The sequence below is a fragment of the Lutzomyia longipalpis genome, chromosome 2, assembly GCF_024334085.1.
Source record: "Lutzomyia longipalpis isolate SR_M1_2022 chromosome 2, ASM2433408v1".
In the NCBI taxonomy this organism is placed as follows: Eukaryota; Metazoa; Arthropoda; class Insecta; order Diptera; family Psychodidae; genus Lutzomyia; species Lutzomyia longipalpis.
Genome location: NC_074708.1, coordinates 31,087,274 through 31,109,453, shown reverse-complemented (window position 1 = coordinate 31,109,453; position 22,180 = coordinate 31,087,274). Strand labels below are relative to the sequence as shown.

Genomic DNA, 22,180 nt, shown 5'->3' with positions numbered 1-22,180 from the left:
TTGCAGAGATATGTTGCTTAAGTTATGAAATTAAGCTTCCTAATGTATTTTGTATATTTTCCTGTATTCAATTTATTATTATCTTTATTTTAATTTTTCGACTATCACTTACATTGATATCACAGATACAAAAATATAATGCTTATTTTTATTTTTTTTAATTCACATTTAATAGAAAAATCATATTTTAAAAGTCAAAAATGGTTTGAAAATATTAAAAATATATAAATTTTTTAATTAACACATAATTTTATTCAATCAATAAAGTTTGAGGTAGTCAATCATAGATTATCTATATGATAAAGAATACATATTAATTCAAAAAGTTCTTTAATTACTGGCAGTGTTACCCAAAATTCCAGCATTTTTAGCCATACTGTGGAAGATTGAATTGGGATTTTGAAGTAAATTTGTAGGACTGTCGAACTCTGCTATCTGACCCTTGTCGAGCACAATGACCTTATCCGAATCCATGATGGTGTTCAATCTGTGGGCAATTGTGAGGATGGTGCAATCAGAGAATTCGGATCGGATTGTTTTCTGGATCAGATCATCCGTCTCCAGATCAACTGCGGCAGTAGCTTCGTCAAGAACCAAAACTTTCGTCTTACGCAGCAGTGCTCTGGCCAAGCAGATTAGCTGACGCTGTCCAACGGATAAATTATCACCTCCTTCGGCAATTTCATGCTGAAGTCCAGCTTGTAGTCCCTTCACGAAGTGCTTCAGATGAGAGAGTTCCAGGACCCGCCAAATCTCATCGTCGCTGTAAGAGTTAAAGGGATCGATGTTCATGCGCAACGTACCAGAAAAGAGAACTGGATCTTGAGGAATAATTGTGAGACGAGATCGGAGATTGTGAAGACCGAGTTCTCCAATATTTTTGTCATCGATGGTAATCTTTCCTCCAGCAGCTTCAATGATTCTGCAGAAAATTTTAAAATTAAAAATTAATGATTTAGCTTAGAAAGCAACAAGAATAACATCAACAAACCTGAAGAGAGCGAGAGTCAAACTAGACTTTCCAGCTCCAGTTCTTCCGACGATCCCAACCTTTTCGCAACTCTTCACAGAAAAGGTGATTCCTTTGAGCACCAAATCTAATCCTTCACGGTACCGTACTTGGAAGTTATCAAACTCCACTCTTCCTTCCTTTGGCCAGAGAGGATCGCGTTCTCCCTTCTCCCATTCAGCCTCTTTTTGTACATCAGAGTATTCTTCCATTCTCTCAATAGCTACAATATTAGTTTCCACTTCAGCAGTCATCCTCACCATATAGTTGAGAACTTGAGTAGTTTGCAAAGCGTAGGTAACAGAGAGTCCTACGAGGGATGGATCAATGTCCTCACGTCCAAGAACGGCGAACAAACATGCGAACAGTATGACAAAACTCCCTACAAGTTCAAGCCTAATTGCCAACCAACGATTAGCAATGATGCTGGGGTATGAACACATTTGGTTAAAATCGACTTTGTCTTCATTTTGTTTCGTAAAGCCATCTTGTTTTTTGTAAGCTCTTATAGTCGTCTGCCCCGTAAGACTTTCACTGAAGTGGGAGTAAATTGGTGACCTTGTTACTGATTCAATCCTCTTAAGTTGCCTAAATAAAAAATAAATAAATCAAATGAACCTTGATGAAATAGAATCTTTTTTTTTTCGTATTGACTCACCTTGAAGTAGCTACGTAGAATGTTTGAATGAAGTAGTAAAATATTCCGAGAGGAATGATCACACTCATAAAGATGGGTGTTGTAATACTGATAACGATGAAGATGAAGAGAACTGAGAAGATCATAGGAATCCAGGATCTTATAGACATTGGTAGCATGACATCGGCAATGTCGACATCTTTCGAAAAGCGGTTCATTATTCTTCCCAGGGGAGTTGTGTCGAAGAAAGACATTGGTAACCGCAATGTATGGCTTAATAGCTTGTGATGAAGAATCTTGGCAGCATTTAGGCAGCCGATTGCCAATATAGCAGCACTGAATAGAAGAGATATTGCCTGACCACCACCAAGAGCTCCATAGACACCTAAATACATGTCTCTGTTTGCTGGAAGATGTGCTTCTGTATCTTCAGCCCAACGTGTTAACCACAGATTAGCACCGGCCGAAAATCCTTGATTTATAAGATTCGTAACAAGAGCCCAAAATGTCATCCAAACTCCGACGCCTTTGAAGTATTTGATGTAAACTGCCCAGCTCACTTTTCCTGTAGCCGACTCTTCCTTCTCAATCAGGGTTGTGCCCACCTTGGGAACTACTATTCCATCTTTTTCCAATTTGCTAGTTCTCTTCCTCATTGAACCCTTCTTTGATCCCCTAGAAAAATTAGAACAGAATTAATGAAAATAATACAGAAAATTTTGTAATTGAATACTCACTTTGACGATGTTGATCTAATAGAGAGAGCTCTTTCGAGTAATTGACGACCTTCTGGTTTTACAGAAAGAATATCCTTGATCTCATCCAATTCTTCGTCTTCCTCCATTTCTTGAAGATGCTCAACAAGGAATTCTGAGAATGCTCCGCGCTGAGCAAGGAGCTCTCGGTAATTACCACTTTCGCTGATCTCACCTCCACTAATGACTAAAATTTCATCCATATGTGGCAGGTAGGAGATACCATGCGTAACCAAAAGTCTCGTCTTTCCTGCTAAAAGTCCTTTAGGACCTATAACATTTTCGAAAATATGCTTGCCTACATGAGCATCAACAGCACTGAGTGGATCATCCAACAAATAAATGTCTGCATTGCTATAGACTGCTCTTGCCAGTGATACTCTCTGTTTCTGTCCTCCTGACAGATTAATTCCTTTTTCTCCAATCTCAGTTTGATCACCTCCAGGAAGCATTTCAATATCAGACTTAAGGGCACAGGCTTCGAGTACTTTGTCGTAGTGTTGACGATCCATCTTCCTACCGAAGAGGATATTATCCTGAAGTGTGGCGTTTTGGATCCAAGCCTGTTGTGGGACGTAGGCGATAGATCCAACTGTATTCACATTGCCCTGCTTCTTCTCCATTTCTCCAAGTAGAGCACTGACCAAAGAACTCTTTCCACAGCCAACAGGACCAACAACAGCAGTCAGAGCACCTTTTGGAACCTCCAGATTAATGTTCTTTAGCGTTGCTTCATCTTCACCCCAAGAGAATATACCATTCTCAATGACAAGAGCACTCTTATGGGGATGATGAGTAACATTGTCAGGATCGAGCTCTTCGTTGTTCATAAACTTATTGATACGATCAATGGATACTAAAGCCTGCATTGCCATTGTAATAATCATTGGGAACATGGTCATTGGCTGTCTTAAAATATTAAGGAGAGATAGTGACATAAATGCTGTTGTTGCCGTAAGATCGTTTCCTTCTTCCATGAAGACGTAAGTGGTAAAGCAAGCTAGAGATACGAGGAATGGAGCCAGAGTCCAAACGAAGAAGGTACTCGCACTGTAGTATGCCATTCTAACGAGAATTTTCATTTCTTTCTCACGAATGTTCTTAATATTTTCCTCAAAGCTGGTTTCCCAGGCATAAAGCTTGAGTACTTTTATTCCACTTAGAATTTCATTCATCATTTTGACGCGATGATCCTTAATTTTCATTTGCTCAATTTGTAGTGCTCTCAATTTGATGGCTATCCAAATGTTGAGAGGAACCATGAGTATCATAACAGCTAAACCAGCGAAGATTGCAGCTCCCAGTAAATCGTAAAGAAAGTAAAGAGCTAAGGCCATTATGAGCGGTCCAGACCACAACATGTGTAGGTAAGAAATCAATTCAAAAAATCTATGTGCGTCGACTGCCATAAGGTTGACTATTTCACCTACTGTAGTGTCCTTTTTAGCTGAACTGGATACTCGTAAGGCTTTTCGATAGATTCCAGATATTAATGCACTACGGATTCTGAACCCAACTAGGTAAGTTAAATGGTAGTATTGTCCGTTGAGGAAAAGTGTTAGCCATGCTGCAGCAAACATCAAGAAAGCGTAGAATAAACCGCGCCATAGTGGTTCATTCATGTCGCTAGTAAAGGCTATCAAGAGTCTGTAAAATTAAATAAATAAAAACTAATTTTAGAACTTTCTGTAATAAAAAAAAACTTTGGGAATGTTTAAAAAAAAAAGCAAGCCTACCCTAAAAGCTGTGGTGAAGCAAATGCCAAGAGATCGATTATAAGTCTGATTACTCCAGCAAACCAAAATGGTCCTCCAAAAGCTTTAACTATTGCTGGGAGAATTGATCCATTCGTTTTCCCATGAGGCTTAAACGTATCAGATGAAGAAAATGCAGGTCTACTGTTGTAACCATTCTTAGCTTCCTTCTTTGTGTTTTTATTGGTTTTTGGTTCATTATTTCGGATGCTTTTGTACCAGTATTTATCAAAGATGGGAATCAAATTATGCGATTGATTGTCTTCATTTAAATCCCACATATCACTCACTTCCAGTGGCTTCCTGTAGCCTTTCCAGGTCATTGGATCGAACCATTGGAAGAAGAGTTTTCTCAGGAAACTGGCTGAATTTTCAGGACTAGGTTTTCCAACTTTAACTCGATCTTCTGGTGGCAAATCGGAGAAGCAGTTGAGGAGTAACATGATGATGCAGAGGCAGAAGTGCGTGATTACACTTGCATATTGGTAGGTGTGGAAGTCAATTTGTTCCTCCACTGTTTCCGCATCTGGATCGAAATTCATGAGCTGAGAACGGAAGCGGAAGATTCCACAAAAGACAATGAATAACCAGAAGAGGAACATTAGACCAGATGATCTGATTCCTCTCTTCTTGTGAAGCAGCAAGAGTGTCAAAGAAAGGATGAAGGTGACCATTAGGATGACCGGCGTTACAATGTGAACCGGGTATACTCCAGGAGTGTCTGCAATCCATAGATCAGCTCCCACGGCTAGGTCCGCCGTAGCCAGAGTGAAGAGCAGGAATGTTCCAATTCCTTTCGATATGTTCAGAAAACCCCACGGAATTCGGCCATTTTTGCTACTTGCAATGAAATATAGCTCCAGAGGTGCCAAAATGATAAGGAAAGCTTTATAACGAAAGATATTTATGTTTAATATATATGTATATATCTTTAAGCGATAAAATGTTTATGTATATGTAAAAACTTACCACATGGAACCCACACAAAGATGGTTTTGTGAAAACATGGCGTAAAGTCTGGGTTTTCCGACGCCCACGTGAGCGTGTCATTCTGAAATATTTACAAACTTTTAGTTAATATTTCAAGGTAAAATACATTTGAAAATGAAAGTCAAAACTTTTTGATTTTTCATGAATTATTTTTGAAAGCTTTAACTGATTTTATATTGCTTAAATTCGTTTAATTAATTTTAATAGCTTAAAAACTGTCCCAAAGCTCTAACACTTATTTTCTTACTCAGCATATTTTTATCTAGACTTTCGTTTGTGTCTATCTATACACTTGTATTGAGCTCATTGAATTCGTAATATTGGTTAATACTGATAAAAAAAAATGATAAAAACAATTTTTCTGATTGGTTTTAATGCAATTCATTCACACTTTAGGAAATTTATTAAAGAAAGGATTTTAATCATTTTAACTTACCCAAAGGGGACTTCCACAGAAGTCTTCCATTGTCAATGTCTTTATACTTCTTTGTAAAACGTTGATTATTTTTTTTTATTAGTAATACGGACTAGGATAAATATAAACAAATAAAGAAAGTAATGAACTTCACAGATTTATTCCAATTTCACTATTTTCGTTGATTTAAATAACTATATCACCTAAATATAAAATCATCACTTGAACTTTCTATTTAACGATGACTAGAAGATTTTGAGATAAAAGATCACAAAATTGGGGACCACCAATTTAGTCCGCTACACTTGGAAGACGTGGTTGAACAAACTGGAGTAGTACTACGAAGCATGCTTTTTATAGGAATCACCTGTGCCGTGATAATGCAAGAAATCCCATTGTCACGTTGCGAGATGATAAGGGCAATACGTATATGAATGATGTGGTTAGAAAGGGTAAGGTGAAAGAAATCTCGATAAGAAAAAATCACACATACACTGGAAACATTTTTAAGCAAAAGATTCCCCGCCAAGTGATGTTTGTATATCGGCCGTATTGTATTTAGCATCATGCAATACTATTGCACGTAATCTATGTTTGTTCTATCAATATTGAATGGACATTGGCTCACCTGTCCTGAGTCACAAAACAACCGTAAAATTATTTTTACAAATTCATCGTGATAGTAGAGGATCATACGTGGAGAAATCAAGCCCCCTAACACTGATGTAGGTATCTCAATAAAGATTTTCTTAAGGAAAAATTCAAGCCTTGAGAAATTAGGGATTAAATAAAAAAAATCACAATTTATTTAAAAATATCGATGATTTTTAACAATAAATCAAAATTGATAGAAGAAGATTAGTAAATCTTATTTGCTTGACGACAGCGTACGTCTTATCGAAATCCACCTACGTCATACCAAATTTATGAATGAACGCATCGCTGAAAATTCAAAGAACATGAATGGCGCTTCAAAGTGAATTTTAATATCCTAATTATGTATTTAAGCACGTCATTTATACTGAAGTGTTTATTGTGTATTTCATCTATTCCAGAGCATGCGTCCTAAAGGCAGAAAACTTTCTTATTTAGAAGTACTTGTAGATTCTTAAAATGTACCTACTTTGTAGACTAAAATGCTATATGCTCGGATGAAATTAGAATCACTAATAGATAAGCAAGAAAATTGGTAATTATTAGTCGATTTTAAAGTTTCGATTAAGCGAGCATGCCCCCTCAAACATGAAAAGCATGTCCACTGATAAAAGTCACGCTTTTGATGGTACGTTTGCTCTCTTCAAAGGTGATCTTGACAGTCAGCATTGATAAATTGTGATAATTATAAATTACAGTGGAGGAAATTTCATTGGGGTCACATTGAATTTTCCAATAAATGGATTATTGAAAAAAATTCTCTTAAGTCAGCCCAAACTTATAAAGCTGAGCCCAAGGTTTTAAGGTAGGCCTTTAAAGTTTTAAGATTAAGTATGGCTGAATGCTTGTGAAAACCGTTATTTTTACTTAGAGCCATTACTTGAAAAATCCTACGCTGGTCTAAAAAAATAAAGTTAAGCTTAAATAACTTAAGATTGGCTTAGAAATGGACTAAACTAGATATTAAAATTGCAAAATTCGCCGATGCATCCCTAGGCCTTTTTTCAATCCGATATTACTTAAAACTGATTAAAAAAACAGAAACTTTAAATGTACAGTCCCTCGACAGAAATAATGCAAAGACCTTCAGTAAAAATATTTTGCCCGAGAAAATAAAAAAAATATTTTTGTTCCTGAAAAATTTTTCCTATCAAAAAAAATTTTTTTTCCTTGAAAGCTACATTCAACCCCTTTCCAAATCTGCCGGGGTGACCAAAATCGGATGAGGGGTTGATTTTTAAGGGTTGATTAAAGAGAAAATGGCACTTTGTGCAACGGTCTACTGGATCGACCGCCAAAATGACCGATTTGACCGATTTTGATCATCTTGGATTCTTTGGAAAGAGGAAGAGTGCAGCTTTCAGAGTTTTACAGAAATTTTTTTTTTAGATTTTTCCGAACAAAATATTTTATTTGAAGGCCTTTGCATTATTTCTGTCGAGGGACTGTAGAAAGTTATGGGAGTTAAAAGAGCATTAAATGGACTTTAAAATGGTACCATTCATATTCTACGTGGACCTTTGGAGGTCGGAATTAAGCCACGTTCCCCTACATATTTTTTCAGAAATAAACTCCAAAAATATTTCTTTCTAGTTTGCAAAATTACAGATAAAAAAAATGTTTAAAAAATAAAAATTCATGCGTTGGTAAATGTGGAATAAAGGTAAAAAAAAACTATTTTCAAAATGATTTTCTGAATTAATTAATTTCTTAATACTTACTTCACTTCTGCATCACTCATCCCTTCCATACTTATTAGCTTAGTGATATGTATGGGATTATATTTCCACTAATGTTCTGTTCCGCCTATTTTCCATTGGGAAGCTCTTGATCTCTGATTCGTCTCACTTGATTGAGCCGACAGGAAAATCACTCACAGCTGGAGAGCAAAATCGAATGAGGTTGAGGTGCTAAAGGAAACGCAAATGTTTCTCTTCAACAGATGTAATATTTCTTTCTCATCTAAACATTTAATACTTCTAATATAATATAGTTTCTCTTTACGATTTGCTTATCTTTTTCTTTTCATCAAATATAATAAGTGATTTAAAATTTTATTATTTTGTTTCACACTATATGTAAGGCCTCTGTATTGTGGTTTCTTTTTTTTTCTTTAAATATCTTTTCTCATTTCATCAACTTATGCTTAAAATTATATATATTTTCTTTCTTAATTTTTTTTTTTCTATGTTAAGATGATGCAATTCTCTGTCTTCGTCATTTCGCAAACTACAGTGATAGTAAACAATTTGATTTTATTTTATCTATTTGGTAACACTAACAAAATAAACCATTTTGTATTTATTCTTACAATATGGGTGGATTGCGGTGTTTTATTTATACTCAAGTTATTTTTTATTTTGCATTTTCTGCATCTAAATACCTATTGAAATCGCAATTAATCGAGATTTTAGTTGGATAAATTTTGCATGTGAATCACTCACTTGATTTTCTCTTTTCTATTTTTTTTGCCCTGTATTTAGTGCTTTTTGTTCGTCTCTAACAACTCCATTTCCATCGTGAAAAATATATATTTTCTCTATTTTCTCTATTGCTTTCAATGTGGTTGGTTGTGGTTTCAACAATCGCTTCCCTTCTGGTTATATATAGTTGCTCGTGTGAGTTTAGTGGCCCCTACTTCAATAGTTATATGTATTATGCTATATTTTCATTTTTTTTTTTTCAAATTGAAATATTTTTCCGGAAATTTCTTCAGCTACAAAATCGTTTATGCTTTAAAGTACATGCTCAATAGAATAAATTAACGCATAAATTTTATTTTATTCTTTTTCACCAAATGACATGTATCGCTTTGCATAGCTATTTAGTATTTTTTCTTTCAAAAATTACGTTCTTTTCTTATCTAATGAGTATGATCTTTTTCACATTATCTTTTTTTCTTATCAATTTTCACATTTTCAATGCGAATCAAGTGGTACAATTTTATTGTTTTAAATTAAATTTTTTTATCTTCTTTAATACATAGCTAATACAAATTTTAAATATGTTAATTTTAATCGATGAAGTTGTTTTTTTTTGTGTGAAATTTTCCACATAATATGCACGATTTAAATACCTACAGTTTCTTTCTTCTCACTGTGAGTCATTCGTTTTTTTTTCCTAAATTTTTTTAAATCCGATTTTTTGGTATACTAAATAATGTTAAACTATGTTTCTCTCTTATCGCATTATTTTGCTCTTTGCGTTAAAAAAAATTCATATAATAAAATTAAAGAATAATAAAAAATATAAATAAACTTAAGGCATAAAAATTAATACTTTATAGTTTCATCTAAAATAGCTTTTAATTCATTCACATTATTCTTTTGATATATTTTTCTTCTTTAGCAATCTAAATAAATTAATCACACATTCTAAGATTTTTCTTTTGGTTTGCCTGCAATCAATCACATTCCTTTTAAACATCCTTTTTTGCGTACCTTTCTAGGGAATCCATAGCATAAAATGAAATTGTGAGAAAGTTTGGCGAGAGTGTAGTTAGAGCCAACCTTGTTGATGAAGATGCCCTCTAAGTGGAATAATATTGGGCAAATTTTGTCCCTGCTGATGCCCATTTGCATCCATTTTCATTGCTCCACTCATGGGACCAGCTAGAAGGGGTTCCGTGGGACAAATTGGGATGACTAAATGCCCAGCAACACTCTCATCCGTCGTGGAGGCTGTTAGAGTTGCACTAACCCCGTCTCCACACACAGGAGCATCCTGTCCATTAGGTGGCAGGGATTCCATGCTCTCATTGATGGTAGTTCTCGTGGGGACGCTTGATGCTCGCTTCAGGAGCTTCTTGCTGCTACTCTTGGATACACCATCATGCTCAATTGGTGGCTCAAGGATGGGACTTGCATTGCGGCTGTTTGAGAATTTCTTGCGACGCCTCTTGAGTGCCGCCAGGGCGCTAAAGTGAAAACTATGTGTTGGTTCCTTAGCACTGTCGCGTGGTGTCTCAACATCGGGACGATCGAGGCTGGGATTTGAGTCCGTTGCTGACTCCGTTACAGCTTCATCGGATGCCGGGCTGTTGCTGTGACTCCCCGAATCCATGCGATTGCTCGTCCCAGGTGGTGCATTGCACACGGAATCTTCACTGCGTGATCGGCCAATAAAGCGCGAAACACTTCCCGATTTGGCGGCTTCAATGAGGGTACCCCATCTACGTTTGTGAGATCCACCGGCGCGTTTTGTGTGGAATTTCGGTGCCAATTTACCCAACTTTGAGCTACTACTCGGCTGAGAGTCCCCAAAGGAGCTCTGGGATGAGCTGAACTGCTGCAGGGGGTTGTGATGGGTCTTCTTGGGCGTTATCCCAGGCCCAAAGATATTCGACAGGGGTGATCCGAACATTTCGTAGTTAGGCGGATCTGAGTGCTGATGTGGCAGTGCTGATATGAACTCCGCAACAGGCGGAAGCATGGTACTCTGCTGTGGTGGTGCTATATTGAATCCCTTCATCAGGCGTCTCTCCTTCTGCCGATTCTTCTTCCCACCCGCACCTGATCCCTGCCCAGATGCCGTACTCGTATTCATCCCGCTATTCTTGAGTATTTCCACCAGCTCACACCGAAAGGCCGATATGTCCTGCTTAATCTCATTCACATCATCTTCCGTAACACCCTGTGATTCCGCTTTGCGTTGCTCCACCGTCACGTAGCGCCTCACGAGATTCCGCATGATGGTTTGGTAGATGAAATCTCGCTGATTGGCCTGTTTAGCCTTTTGCTAGCAAAAAACAAAACACAAGAAAACGTGGGGAGTGGGATGGGAAATGGGTGGAAGAAGAGAAATCAAGTTAAATACCATGAAAGATTAAATTTTCACAGATTTGTCTTAAATACCCTAATTGTTCGCATGTGTTCCTTCTTCATGGATCTCGAGTGACCGCAAAATTTCCGCTTAATCCACTGGATGATGTACCAAAAGGATTTAGGTGTGGGAATGACGTTGAATGGTGGTGGGCATGTACCTCCTTCCTCAAAATAACTTATCCACAGGCGAGATCTTGCGAATTTCCACTCTGTGTCAGCTCTTTCCTGTTCAGTACAGAGAAAAAATAAAAAATAAAATTACAAAAGATACAATTTCATCATAATTTCCTCTCTGTGAAGGATTGCTGACTGGAAGCAGGAAATAACTTTTGGTATATATCGCACTGTGTCCCGGGATTTTTTTTCAAACTATGCTTTTTTTTATTTTCAGAATGATTTGCAAACAATTGAATTTTTTTAAACGAATTTTTAAATAAAATAAAAAAACGGCAAAAAAAATATATTTTCGAAATTGTTGTTTCAACGAGTTATAAGTTAAATTGATTTTATTGACTAAAACGGAATAATTTTCTGAATTTTTCATTAAAATAAAAATTCCATAATATTTATTTATTTATTTATCAATTAGGTACATAACATATTTTTATACAAATAAATTTGTATTTAAACAGTAGATAAAATTAGCATAATAAACATTAAAGTAAAGTGAAATAAAGGAAATAATAGAATAATATTTAATTTATTGGATCATTCCATTGAGAAATATTTCTTCGTGTAGCAAAAGTTGTATGTTGTATGCAAAGGAATTTCTCTTTATGTGCTCAAAATATCTTATACATATGAAACAAATTGAGCAAATCAACTCATAAAGTTTCCCAAACTCTCGGGATTAATTCAAATGTCGGTAAAGATATGTAATATATTTCAACTCACCGAAATTAATTGATATGAGTGATTCATCATGGCAATCAAGAGATTGAGGAGGACCACGATGTTAATCACGGAATACGTGCCGAACATTAGCATTCCCCAAAATCTCGTGAAGATCTTAATTCCATCCAATTCAAAACTATCCAAGTCCACAAGGCCAAAGACGGCCCAAAATAGCGTCTGCGTTGTTTCAAACAAACTGCAAAGATGTTTACAGCACACATTTAGCGTTTATCTCAACACTTCAGAGGCGGCTGCATGGGCAAAATGAGTAATAAAAGATAAGCTCCATCTCCGGGATGCTACGGCGTGGATTCACTTCATATGTGCAATATTTAATGGGGCGGGGAAACAAGGGAGGGTTGAAAGCTAATGAAATAATTACTTGGCAAATCGACGCCAAACGATGCACGCGTTGGGGTCTGCGGTGCCATTAATCACAAGATTCGTGGATTGAATATTGTCGACGCAGCGCTTCTTCTCCAGGTCGGCGTAATACCTGTAAAAAGGGATTTTTCTTACTGTAAAAGGTAATTTATTTCCCATAGAGAAATGAATTTATGGGAAAATCAAAATATCATATGAGACTGGAAGTCAGAGAATGATTTAGTGTTGAAAATTGCATAAAATAATTAAATTTTCCGTTATAATAAAAACAGAAAGTACAAATGTTTGACCTGAATTCATGATGTACCAGCTTTAATTAATATTTTACAACGAGCTCCTTGATTTTCATTTAATGAAATTATTTGAATTGAATTTAAAGAAAATATCCCTTGTAAAAATTGTTGCAAATGCAATACAAAAAAAATTAAAAAATATATTTTTTAAAAGTCGATTTAAACAGTTTTCAGTAATATGAAAGGTAAGGTCATAATAAGCGACCTCTTGCAATTTCACAAACTGATTTTAAATTTGTCATTTCCAAGGCTTTCTTTCTCTTCTTCAGGTCTGTAAAACTTCAAATTAACAAAGATTTATTAAATAAACAAATAAAAATTTAAAATGAATATAAAAACAAATATTTAGGATTAAATTGTTAAACATTTTGTGGACCTGATGAAGAGAGAATATAGCCTCCAAACTATCGTTCTGTGAAATCGCTTTGCGTATCTGTTAAAGGTCCCCCCTGGGTCGTATACTGTGCCCTCCCGCATTATTAAAAAATTTAAATATTTTAAACTATTATTCAACAGAAATCATTTCCTTATCCCAAAAAAATTGAATAAAAAAATCACAAGAAATCATTTTTTTTCTTAATCCATCGAATGAGAAAAAAAAAGTAATTTCCTCAAAAAGCAAATTTTGTGGATGAATGGATCTTGCGTGGAATCACTGAGTATATACGCAAGAAATCCTAATTGGTGGTAAATTCAATTACGAACTGGAGATGAGAGGTAAAGCTTTGAGGAAGTAAACTCACCAGAGAAGTTGATTTAGGCCACTGCTGAATGCAAAGAGAACGAGAACGTAGAGGAAGAAGAATTTCATGATATCCATAACCATGCGTGAGAGTGAAACCTGAAGTGGACCCAGATGTGGATTCACGGAGAAGATGTAGACGAGCTTGAGGGAGCTAAAAATGTTGGCAGCACTAAATAATCCCTCGGAAATCAGCATGGGATCCCAAGTGTCCCATTTTTCTCGGGGCAAATCGGCAGCATATTTATTGAATGTCATCTCCTTTTGCACCTGGTTGGACGAAAAAAAAAAACATTTTGGTTTTATGGTGAGTTTCAGTGATTGCGAAGGAGTGTCACGTCATGACTCACCTGGAAGTATGAGACAATTCTCAGAGCGACTGTAGCTACATAGAGGGAGTTTGTGATGAAATCGATGACATTCCACATGTCATTGACGTACTCCTGCAACCCAACATCCCATAATTGCTTCACTTCGCTCCAGATTAGGCCACTGACCCACGAAAGGATGAGCCACTCCACAAAGGTCGGTGTGGAGCCTCTCTTTGTGGGAACTTCATCCTGTTGTACGGTCTCCGCCTCCCAAAACCATCCTCCAACAACGGATTCAATACGTTGTGATGCCAACATGAGGAGAACTACACGAAAGGAGATGAAGAAAAAAAAAGAATTTGAATCGTTTTTCCATTTGGGAGTGAAAGAATATATCCTCCCATGAGAGGATGACTGACGAAAAATTATTTTCGGAGATTGAACCCAAATTGCGGAATTCCAGCAGCTGAATCTATTGGGTAAGGAAAACATTCCAATCACACACACTGTCTGTGAGGAATATTAAGTGATACGTTAAATCAAAAACTTCCGGCCACTACATTCTAGCCCAATGATTGACTAAACAGAGATAATTTAATCAAATTGATTGGCAACATCCAAACATTGTTGGTATTTGTACATTGCAATGTTTGTTTTAATGTTTAAAATATTTTTAAGCCAAATTAAGAAATGAAAAATCTAAAGTTTGACTCCTAAATGGAATAAATAAGAGAATCCAATGAACTTTAAAAGATTAAAATAATTCTTAAAGAAACGATATAAATTGTTAAAATAAAGGACTAACATTTGGATTCACTTTTGGTTTTAAAATAAAATAAGAAATTGGAAAGAAAATGAAATTCTGAAAATTCTCATTATGTATTTAAAGTACGTAGAGAATCGTTAAAAAAAAAGAATCACAGCTAAAAGTACTATGTTTCAAAAAATGTGAAATAGTCTTTAAGACTTTCCTCATTATGTATGCACCTAGTATATACTATAATTAAAATGCCACACTATCGCATCATAAACAAGTTATAAACAATTTAATTTGTGAATTTTTCCCAACATCAAAAGCCACTTTTCCATGCCACTAGTGGTGAATCTCGGGGAGGATGGAGAAAAGTGAAAAAGCATGGAGTATGGCAATTGAATTAAAACCAGCACCAGGCGCCTCCATCGCGCTCTGCGGGAAGTTCATTTTGTGAGTTCCATCAAAACTTTTGCGCGACTTGGTTGAAGATTGGTCGGTGATAAGAGTATGGTGGGTAAGTTGCAGACATGGTGGGAGTGTGGTAGAGGAAGTGGGTTGTAGACGTGAAATTCTGTATGTAGGTGTACTTACATAGAAAAGTGAGATACGATGCGCTGTTGCAGATAAATTTGATGAAGGGCTTCCTCATGGTTTGGCCACAAGTGGAATGTGGTGCAATGATGTACGCGATGGAGAATAGTGGGAACAGCATCCCTGAAAGTGCAATCAATAGAGAAGGGGGGAAAAGAATAACAATTTATCTTCCGTGTGTACAGAGTCAGCAAAGTGATGAACTTGCAGGGAGTTGACGTGACATTAATTTACGTTGTTTTTTCCAATCAGTTTTATTTACCCCAAAACCCACCCTTTAGCTGTATTTTACTCACCAATTCGAATAATTTCTAGTGCCTGCAAAGCCATGTTTTTCCGCCGAAACCCCGGCAATCCCTCATACCAGATGCTAGCCAAAAGTTGCTGAACATTCGGATGAGCTACAAACTGTTGGGGTAAAAAAAACACAGAGTGAGGGGAAAGACAATAAGGCAATGACACACACAGGAATACAATTTGCAATTTAAATTGACGGCAACCATAAATGTTTATTATTTTCTCCCTCGTCATCCACCCTCAGTATCCTATTCTATCGTTAGATGCTCAATTTTGTTTTTTATCTGCTCCACCAGAAGCGAATGTGATCGAATAAACAGTGTCCTCTTCCTCATTAGCATCAAAAAATATCCTCCGACACCGCGTTGCGTCTCACAGGGATCAAATAACGACCGTGTGGGTTGCGTCTACGCAGGGAGGGAGTCGAAGAAATTGAGAAATCATTTACCGCATCTTCGAGATTACCCAGCCCCCAATTTCACAGCGGTGTGGGAGCAAGGGAGGAAGCGTGGGTGGCAGAGGAAGAGACAAAATGTGACCCAGAGGATGCTAAAGAGATGGCTGTAGTTGGTATTTTATTGCTTGCGCGGTACTATAATAAATTGATGACAACATAAATTTTAACGCTTCTACGGTCGCATGATTGATTTGGCGCATGGGATTTTTTTTCAGTGTGGATGATTAATGAAGCATGGAAATCAATTTGTTCACTTGCTGTTTGTGGCAAAACCATAAAACACTTAATTCACTGCCGCATCATTGTATATGATCAACACAACTCACTTTCTTCTGACGCAACTTAATGGCCAGCTTCAGTCGATTGAGATGCATCCGTTCCCCATGCTCAAAAACTGGCCCAGTGGGATCGTGATTGAGTAGCACTTCGAGCTCATGGGATGTTCTCGTGTGATCCAGAAGTGCTGTTGCGAAATCCTGACACTGTTTCCTTAGCTCCTGATATTCATTCTGTGTTAAAATTCATTAAATTTATTTTGTAGGCATTTTAATGCTTTAACAACAAAGAAACCTTTTTGTAATAAAATCGGTTATTACTTCAAACTCATTTCGGAATGAACTTACTTTGAATTCATGCTCTAGAAAGCTAAGTCTCCGTAATTCCCAGGAGAGTTCAAAAGCAGTAAGAATTGGATCCTTCGATGATAAGGCGATGAGACTCGGGCTGGCGAGTGCGCGATATGCATTAATACGTGACCGGGAATGCCTCAGGGAATCCTCACCACGCGATGTAACGCAGTCATCACAACCGCATCGTACATCATGTGGCATGGGTAGCACAGAACCCCTATCCAGGAGGATTTTGATTATCTCATAATTATCGCGATGAGCGGCCAGAATGAGTGGCGTGATGTCGGGTGTGAAAGTGGCTGTGTCCGGTGACAGAGATTCCCAACTCTGTGTGGAATGTTAAAATGCAAAATGGATTTTAGGAGTGGTGCAGAAAGTGACCGCAACGGTCATCAAGGGGATGGAAAATGAAACGAAAACCAACATGTTTTCCACCTGTGTTCAGCTTTGAGTCCTCATGATCGAGGAGGACCTCCACGGCCTCGACAAATTCCTCCGAAATGGCATGCAGGAGTGCATCCTTCGTGTCAACATTGTGATTTATGAGCAACTCCACCATTTCCAAATTCTCATTGTCAATGGCCATTAGCAGTGCAGACCTTCCCAGTGGATCCATACAATTGATATCGATGTAGTCGGTATCCTGAGCTCTCTGCAGCATCCTGTAGTTTCCACAGAAATTCACAATTAGTCCCACAAACGAGGAAAAGAGCAATTATCACACTTTAGTTTGGATACAGATTAAATTTCCATCCAAAGTGATAATTGCTACGAGACAGTTTAGACGATAATTGCTGTGCAACATCCCTCATCCCACAAAATGGCAACCCCTAATTACGAGACAGTTATCAAATTTCAAGAAACTTTTCGGTACATTCTGAAAGCTCTTAGCAAAATTAACCATTTCTTTTCTTACGAAAAAAAAACTTTTCACATTATTTCAAAATTCTTCTTACATAAATATTTTTGCATCACAAGAAATACTTGCCTTCGGGAACTTGCAACATCACCACGTTCCACGGCCAAAAGGAACTTTTTCTCATCCAGGGATAACTGCTCCATTTCCTGGTGAGGTCTCTGACCACTTTCTTCCTCCATCATACCGTGTATGCTGTGTCTCTATTGAATGTTTTTTTTTTGATCCATGAAATGGAAAAACAAAAATATTAAGAATCCCTGTAAAAAAATCCTCTTTTAAGGGATGAAGGCACAAATTAATGGAGATGGAAAACTTCCAGATTAAACCGAAGAGATGTTTTTTTTCTTGCACACTAATTGAGGCATAGCCTGTTCCCAGAAGAGTTTTCCACCGAAGGGAAAATGACAAGGAGGGGTACAAAAGGCACGCCATTAGGGGATAGAAGAAGGTTGCCCATGGAGATTTCTCTCCATTTCCCAGGTGAAATTCATCTTATATGTGGGAAATGAATTGGTGCTGTTGAGATGGACAGATTTGGAATCTTATTCATCGCCCCTTGTTAAATAACACCATTCAAGATTTTTCTTCAAGATAGACAGTGAATGATTAAATATAAAATTGCTGAGAAATCTCTTCTGTGAGACACTGACGAAAAAGAAATTTTTAATTTAGGGATAAAAGATAACGAATGTATGTAGCAAAGAAGTTTATAATTTAAATTTTTCCTCGTAGCAAATTATAGGTATGTAGGGGCTACTTTATGTTTATTTATCATTACTGCAGATAATATTCAATTTTTAGAACATTCAAAAATAATTAATTATTCTGATAGTGCTGTAATTATTCCAAGAAAATTGCAACTTTAAAACTTTTTGAATTTTAGGGAGGGATTTGTAGCGAGATGAATTTAGTTAAAATTTTTGTTTGACTTTTATTAAACCCAAATTACTGATTCTGACTAATTTTTAAGATAGACGAAAATTTCATTGACGAAAGCTTCTCAATGGTCTTGGAGGCTTTAAAGTTTTCTTCAAAGTCTTTAAGGTTTTTCTTTCATAAAATTTTCATCATTCAAACATCATACATTTTATGTAAAATAAAAACATAAAAATGCAAAAACCTTAAAATTTAAATTAAAATGTTAATTAGTATTAAAAATTCACATACAGGAAGGAGAAAGAACAGTTCTGCTAAAATTAAGGAACTTTTCAAATTTAAATATTGCAATGACTTTAAATTTAAACATTCCTCTAAAGCACTTAATGCTCCCCGCAGGTTTCCACCCCCACAGGGTCATTTGCAGACATTAAGGAAAGCGCAGACAAGCATCAATATTCAGGAGAAATAAGAAATTCCAAATTTCTAATACCAACTCCAATTCAGGATGCATAAAAGATGAGAAGAATGTCTTTCGCATTGAGATTTAATTAATTAGAATGGAGTTCCCTCGCGAGTAAAAGATAAATCTGAGAATTGTGGTTTTCGGTCACAATGGCAAGAGTAATTAGGCTTCTGGCATTTTCAAATTGAGTTTTAATTTCCACCCCTCAAGGTCCATGTGACTTAAAGAAAAATTCGACATTGTGGGAAAACCCCAAATTGGCTTGAAATAATATATACAGAGAAATCTTCTGCTTGGAGGTCTTTTTCGTATTATGCCATCTCTTCGTTGTTTTCTTTTTGGGCGTTCATTCGTTTGTCTTGCAGAAAGCACAAGCTCAAGTACGCTCGAGTTCAAACGACAAGAGATTATACCCACCCCCTTCTGGTGGGGTTTGCTACAAAACGCACATTTTTCTTGATAAGGGGGGTAAAAAACATTTTAAAGAACCCCTTTTCACGGAAATCTAGAATTATATCTTCCTGTCATTTTCACACAATGAAGTTTATATAGAAGAGTTGTACGGTACGGTATGTGTGTGGATAAACTCATTTGAGCCAGTAAAAGTGTGCGGGAGACGAGAAAGAGAGTAAAAGTCTCGGCAAAGGGTTTGAGGTAAAATTCCTTGAATCAGCCAAAAAAAAGCGCGTATTTGAATAAATTTTTTAAGAATGTGCAAATGGAATCCTAAGTAAATTTCATGATATGCGGAGTAGGAAAAATTGAGCTCCATATCTCCATTGATATTTTAACTCTTCCGCTTCCGTGGGTAAGCAGGTGTGTCGGGAATATGGGTATAAATTCACAAAGCTGACGGAGAAAAATAGGGGTGATGTAGTCAGAAATTTTTACCCCAAATATATGTAGGTATATGTATGTGAATTTATTTACTTCTGGCGACGAATGGAATGAATTTTTCATATTTCACGATATGAAATAAATTCAATTTATTCAACATAATCTAAGCATTGACATTAAATTCCTCCCGCGAATGCAATATAAAATATTTATTCTGGCTTTTGTACTCTTTGTATTCTATGAGATAAAAAATAATAATGGGGGTGAAGTATCTTTTTAATTGCTAATAAAAATAACAATAATTTTATATCTTTGGCATTTAAACATTTTGACCTACATAAAATGAATAAAAATGTACTGGTAAGCTGACCAAGCTTACGGGAGCTGTGTTTCTTTCAGTGTACCAATTTTGTGAGAGCAAACTAGAACGCGAATTAATTTCAATACACGCAAAGTCGGGAAAAGTAGAAAAGTCATACCCTAAGAAATCTTTAGAAGGCCATATCTCGAGAACGGATCCATAGATTTTCATAAATTTTTTTTTGTTTGAAAGGTCTTGAAGTCAGCTATAACATATCGAAAAATAAAAAAAAATTATGTCGCCATTTTCGAAAAATTCGAGTTCGAAATTTTCGAAAACTTTGTTTTTGATTGTAGCGCCTCTTGCGGTCATTTCTCGAAATTGCAATGTTCTAGACATTTGTAGGGTTTCTCGAAACCTTTTATTTGCGCTTGAGTTGATCAAGATCGGACTTGTAGAACCCGAGATATGACATGCCAACTTTGGAAGGCTATATCTCGAGAACGGATCCATAGATTTTCTTCATTTTTGGCATGAAGCTAGATAATATGGTCGGCTACAACATATCAAAAAATGAAAAAAATTTATGTCGTCGTTTTCGAGATATTCATCGAAAACTCATCGAAAATTTTGTTTTTGATTTTTGGCCCCCTAGCGGTCACTTTTGAAACCTCGGATGTTCTAGAGAGTTGTAGGGTTTATTGAGATCTTTCATTTGACCCCGGGTTGATCAAAATCGGTCAAGCCGTTTTCGAGTTATGGTCGATTTTCGATGAAAAATTGTGGCGGCCATATTGACTAAACGGCTTGACCGATTTTCGAAAATGAGGTATCGTTGGAAAGGTCTTGATGGCCCCTACAACATATAAAAATTTCAGATTTTTAGCTATAATAGCGGCTGAGATATAGCGAAAACAAAATTTTGAGGTTATTCAAATTGGCGGATGGAGGGGTGGGGGGGTGGATTTGACATCATAATCGGATGTCTTCCGGTCGATATTTAAACTTTGCCGTTTACCGCAAGTCTCTATCTATCACCGTTCTCTTGCAATATAGCGATAGGTTCCGGCCGGACGGCCGGCCGGAAAAATTTTTTTTTGGCGCATACGTTTTTTGGAATGTAGGGACCCTAATTCGTGCTCATCCCAAGTTTGAGCCCGATCTGACGACTTTCGATTTTGCTCGGTACACAAAAGCTGTGTCTGAAAGAAACACAGCTAATAATGTGCAAAATGTCGCGTTGAGTAATTTAAAAAAAAAATCATCAACAGAATAAAAGAAGAACAAAAGAACAAATGATTTTTATCCTTTTATATTTGGAAGAATTTTTGTACAATATCATTGTTCAAACCATGAATATTCCATTGTGCAAAATTTAGCTGATTTTGCAAGATTTTTTAGGCCATTAAATTTTATTATTTATTCTTCTGAACATATGAAAAGGTATTATCTAGTTCAAAATATAAATTTTATAATAATTTTATAGCTGGAAATCAGACTTTTTTCAGCTGACCAGTATGGAAAATTAGTCTAAAAAAGACTAAGATTTTTTTATTTTTAGTCTAAAGATTTTTTTTTATTGTTTACTCGAACGAGCTTTTTTCCCATATAGAAACCAAAAAAACTCTTTTACTTTAAGCAATTTTTCACGGAAAATTTTACTACCAAAGGGTTTTACCCATCTCTGTATTGAAAAACGCGGAATCTTGTAGAGAGTAAAAATAAGTTAAAAAGAAATGGCCAAAGATTCTTCCCATTTTCCACCAGGATCAGCTGGAAAAACTCGCAAAATATTTGTCCGAAATTGCAAAAAATGACGTCACAAATGTGATTTTTTCCTTTTTATTGCTACAATATTTCACATGTCCCAATTGTTTCATCCAATAATGGGATTTTTGCGTTAAATTTTCAAAAATTTCCATATCAATTTTCCCAATTTTCAAATGCAAATGACTTGGAGAGAAAAATAAATTGAATTAAATTGTAAAAAAAAAACCACTTCTGGTAGCCAAAATAAAATGACACATTTTGTGGCTCACCATTTCGAGGGTTGGAAAATACACTATACTAAGTCGAGTTAGTATAGTATATTTTTAACGCATTTTTCGATAGCTTTTGATGTCCTTCATCTTCCCTCAAAAGGACAAATATGAATATTTGTTCCCTACAAAGTTACAGCGAAAACTGTAAAAAAATTTACATAAGAAGCAATGTAAATCTCAAACTTCAAATCGCTCTCCTGAAAATCAACAAAAATGAGTTAGTATAGTATATTTTCCAACCCTCGATTTACACATGACTGATTTAATTTAATAGTTTTAGAACATGCAGCGAAATGCCAAATTGAATTCATAATAATCGTTCATATAGTGAAGTTAGTTTAACATAAATT

The 22,180-nt window shown here is 36.2% G+C and overlaps 2 protein-coding genes across 13 annotated transcripts in view; both read right to left on the bottom strand.

Annotated features, from left to right (window-relative positions):
* Positions 1-41: 41 nt before the first annotated feature.
* On the bottom strand, positions 42-21,348 carry LOC129790117 (multidrug resistance-associated protein 1-like). Of its 3 annotated transcripts, none has more exons than XM_055827375.1 (8): positions 21,334-21,348; positions 5,582-5,652; positions 5,125-5,206; positions 4,138-5,041; positions 2,384-4,048; positions 1,668-2,321; positions 992-1,597; positions 42-922 (listed from the first exon to the last, which is right to left on the bottom strand). In XM_055827375.1, the coding sequence occupies exons 2-8, from the start codon at positions 5,609-5,611 to the stop codon at positions 331-333; spliced, it is 4,533 nt and encodes a 1,510-aa protein (XP_055683350.1). In that variant the 5' UTR covers positions 5,612-5,652; positions 21,334-21,348; the 3' UTR covers positions 42-330. The 3 variants fall into 3 exon arrangements, with proteins under 3 accessions (XP_055683350.1, XP_055683351.1, XP_055683349.1); XM_055827376.1 differs by lacking the exon at positions 21,334-21,348 and adding an exon at positions 5,715-5,872 and having other exon boundaries at positions 5,582-5,630; XM_055827374.1 differs by lacking the exon at positions 21,334-21,348 and having other exon boundaries at positions 5,582-5,872.
* LOC129790131 (transient receptor potential-gamma protein) overlaps positions 8,143-22,180 on the bottom strand; it is a 30,279-nt gene continuing 16,241 nt past the window's right edge. For 8 of the 10 annotated variants that reach the window (XM_055827424.1, XM_055827421.1, XM_055827422.1 and 5 more), the window contains 12 exons: positions 17,378-17,508; positions 16,814-17,051; positions 16,384-16,716; positions 16,087-16,269; positions 15,303-15,414; positions 15,007-15,129; positions 13,701-13,987; positions 13,352-13,620; positions 12,314-12,427; positions 11,932-12,127; positions 11,068-11,262; positions 8,143-10,951 (listed from right to left, as the gene is read on the bottom strand). In XM_055827424.1, the coding sequence (XP_055683399.1) occupies positions 9,713-10,951; positions 11,068-11,262; positions 11,932-12,127; positions 12,314-12,427; positions 13,352-13,620; positions 13,701-13,987; positions 15,007-15,129; positions 15,303-15,414; positions 16,087-16,269; positions 16,384-16,716; positions 16,814-17,051; positions 17,378-17,508 (3,420 nt within the window). In that variant the 3' untranslated portion in view covers positions 8,143-9,712. The remainder of the gene's footprint in view (positions 10,952-11,067; positions 11,263-11,931; positions 12,128-12,313; positions 12,428-13,351; positions 13,621-13,700; positions 13,988-15,006; positions 15,130-15,302; positions 15,415-16,086; positions 16,270-16,383; positions 16,717-16,813; positions 17,052-17,377; positions 17,509-22,180) is intronic. The other 2 variants (XM_055827429.1, XM_055827430.1) reach the window with 1 other exon arrangement.

Coding starts and splice junctions, on each gene's coding strand:
- LOC129790117 (XM_055827375.1), bottom strand. CDS start 5,611: ATGGAAGACTTCTGTGGAAGTCCCCTTTGG. Junction 1,598..1,667: donor TTCTACGTAGCTACTTCAAG/GTGAGTCAATAC, acceptor TTTTTTATTTAG/GCAACTTAAGAGGATTGAAT. Junction 923..991: donor TTGACTCTCGCTCTCTTCAG/GTTTGTTGATGT, acceptor AATTTTCTGCAG/AATCATTGAAGCTGCTGGAG.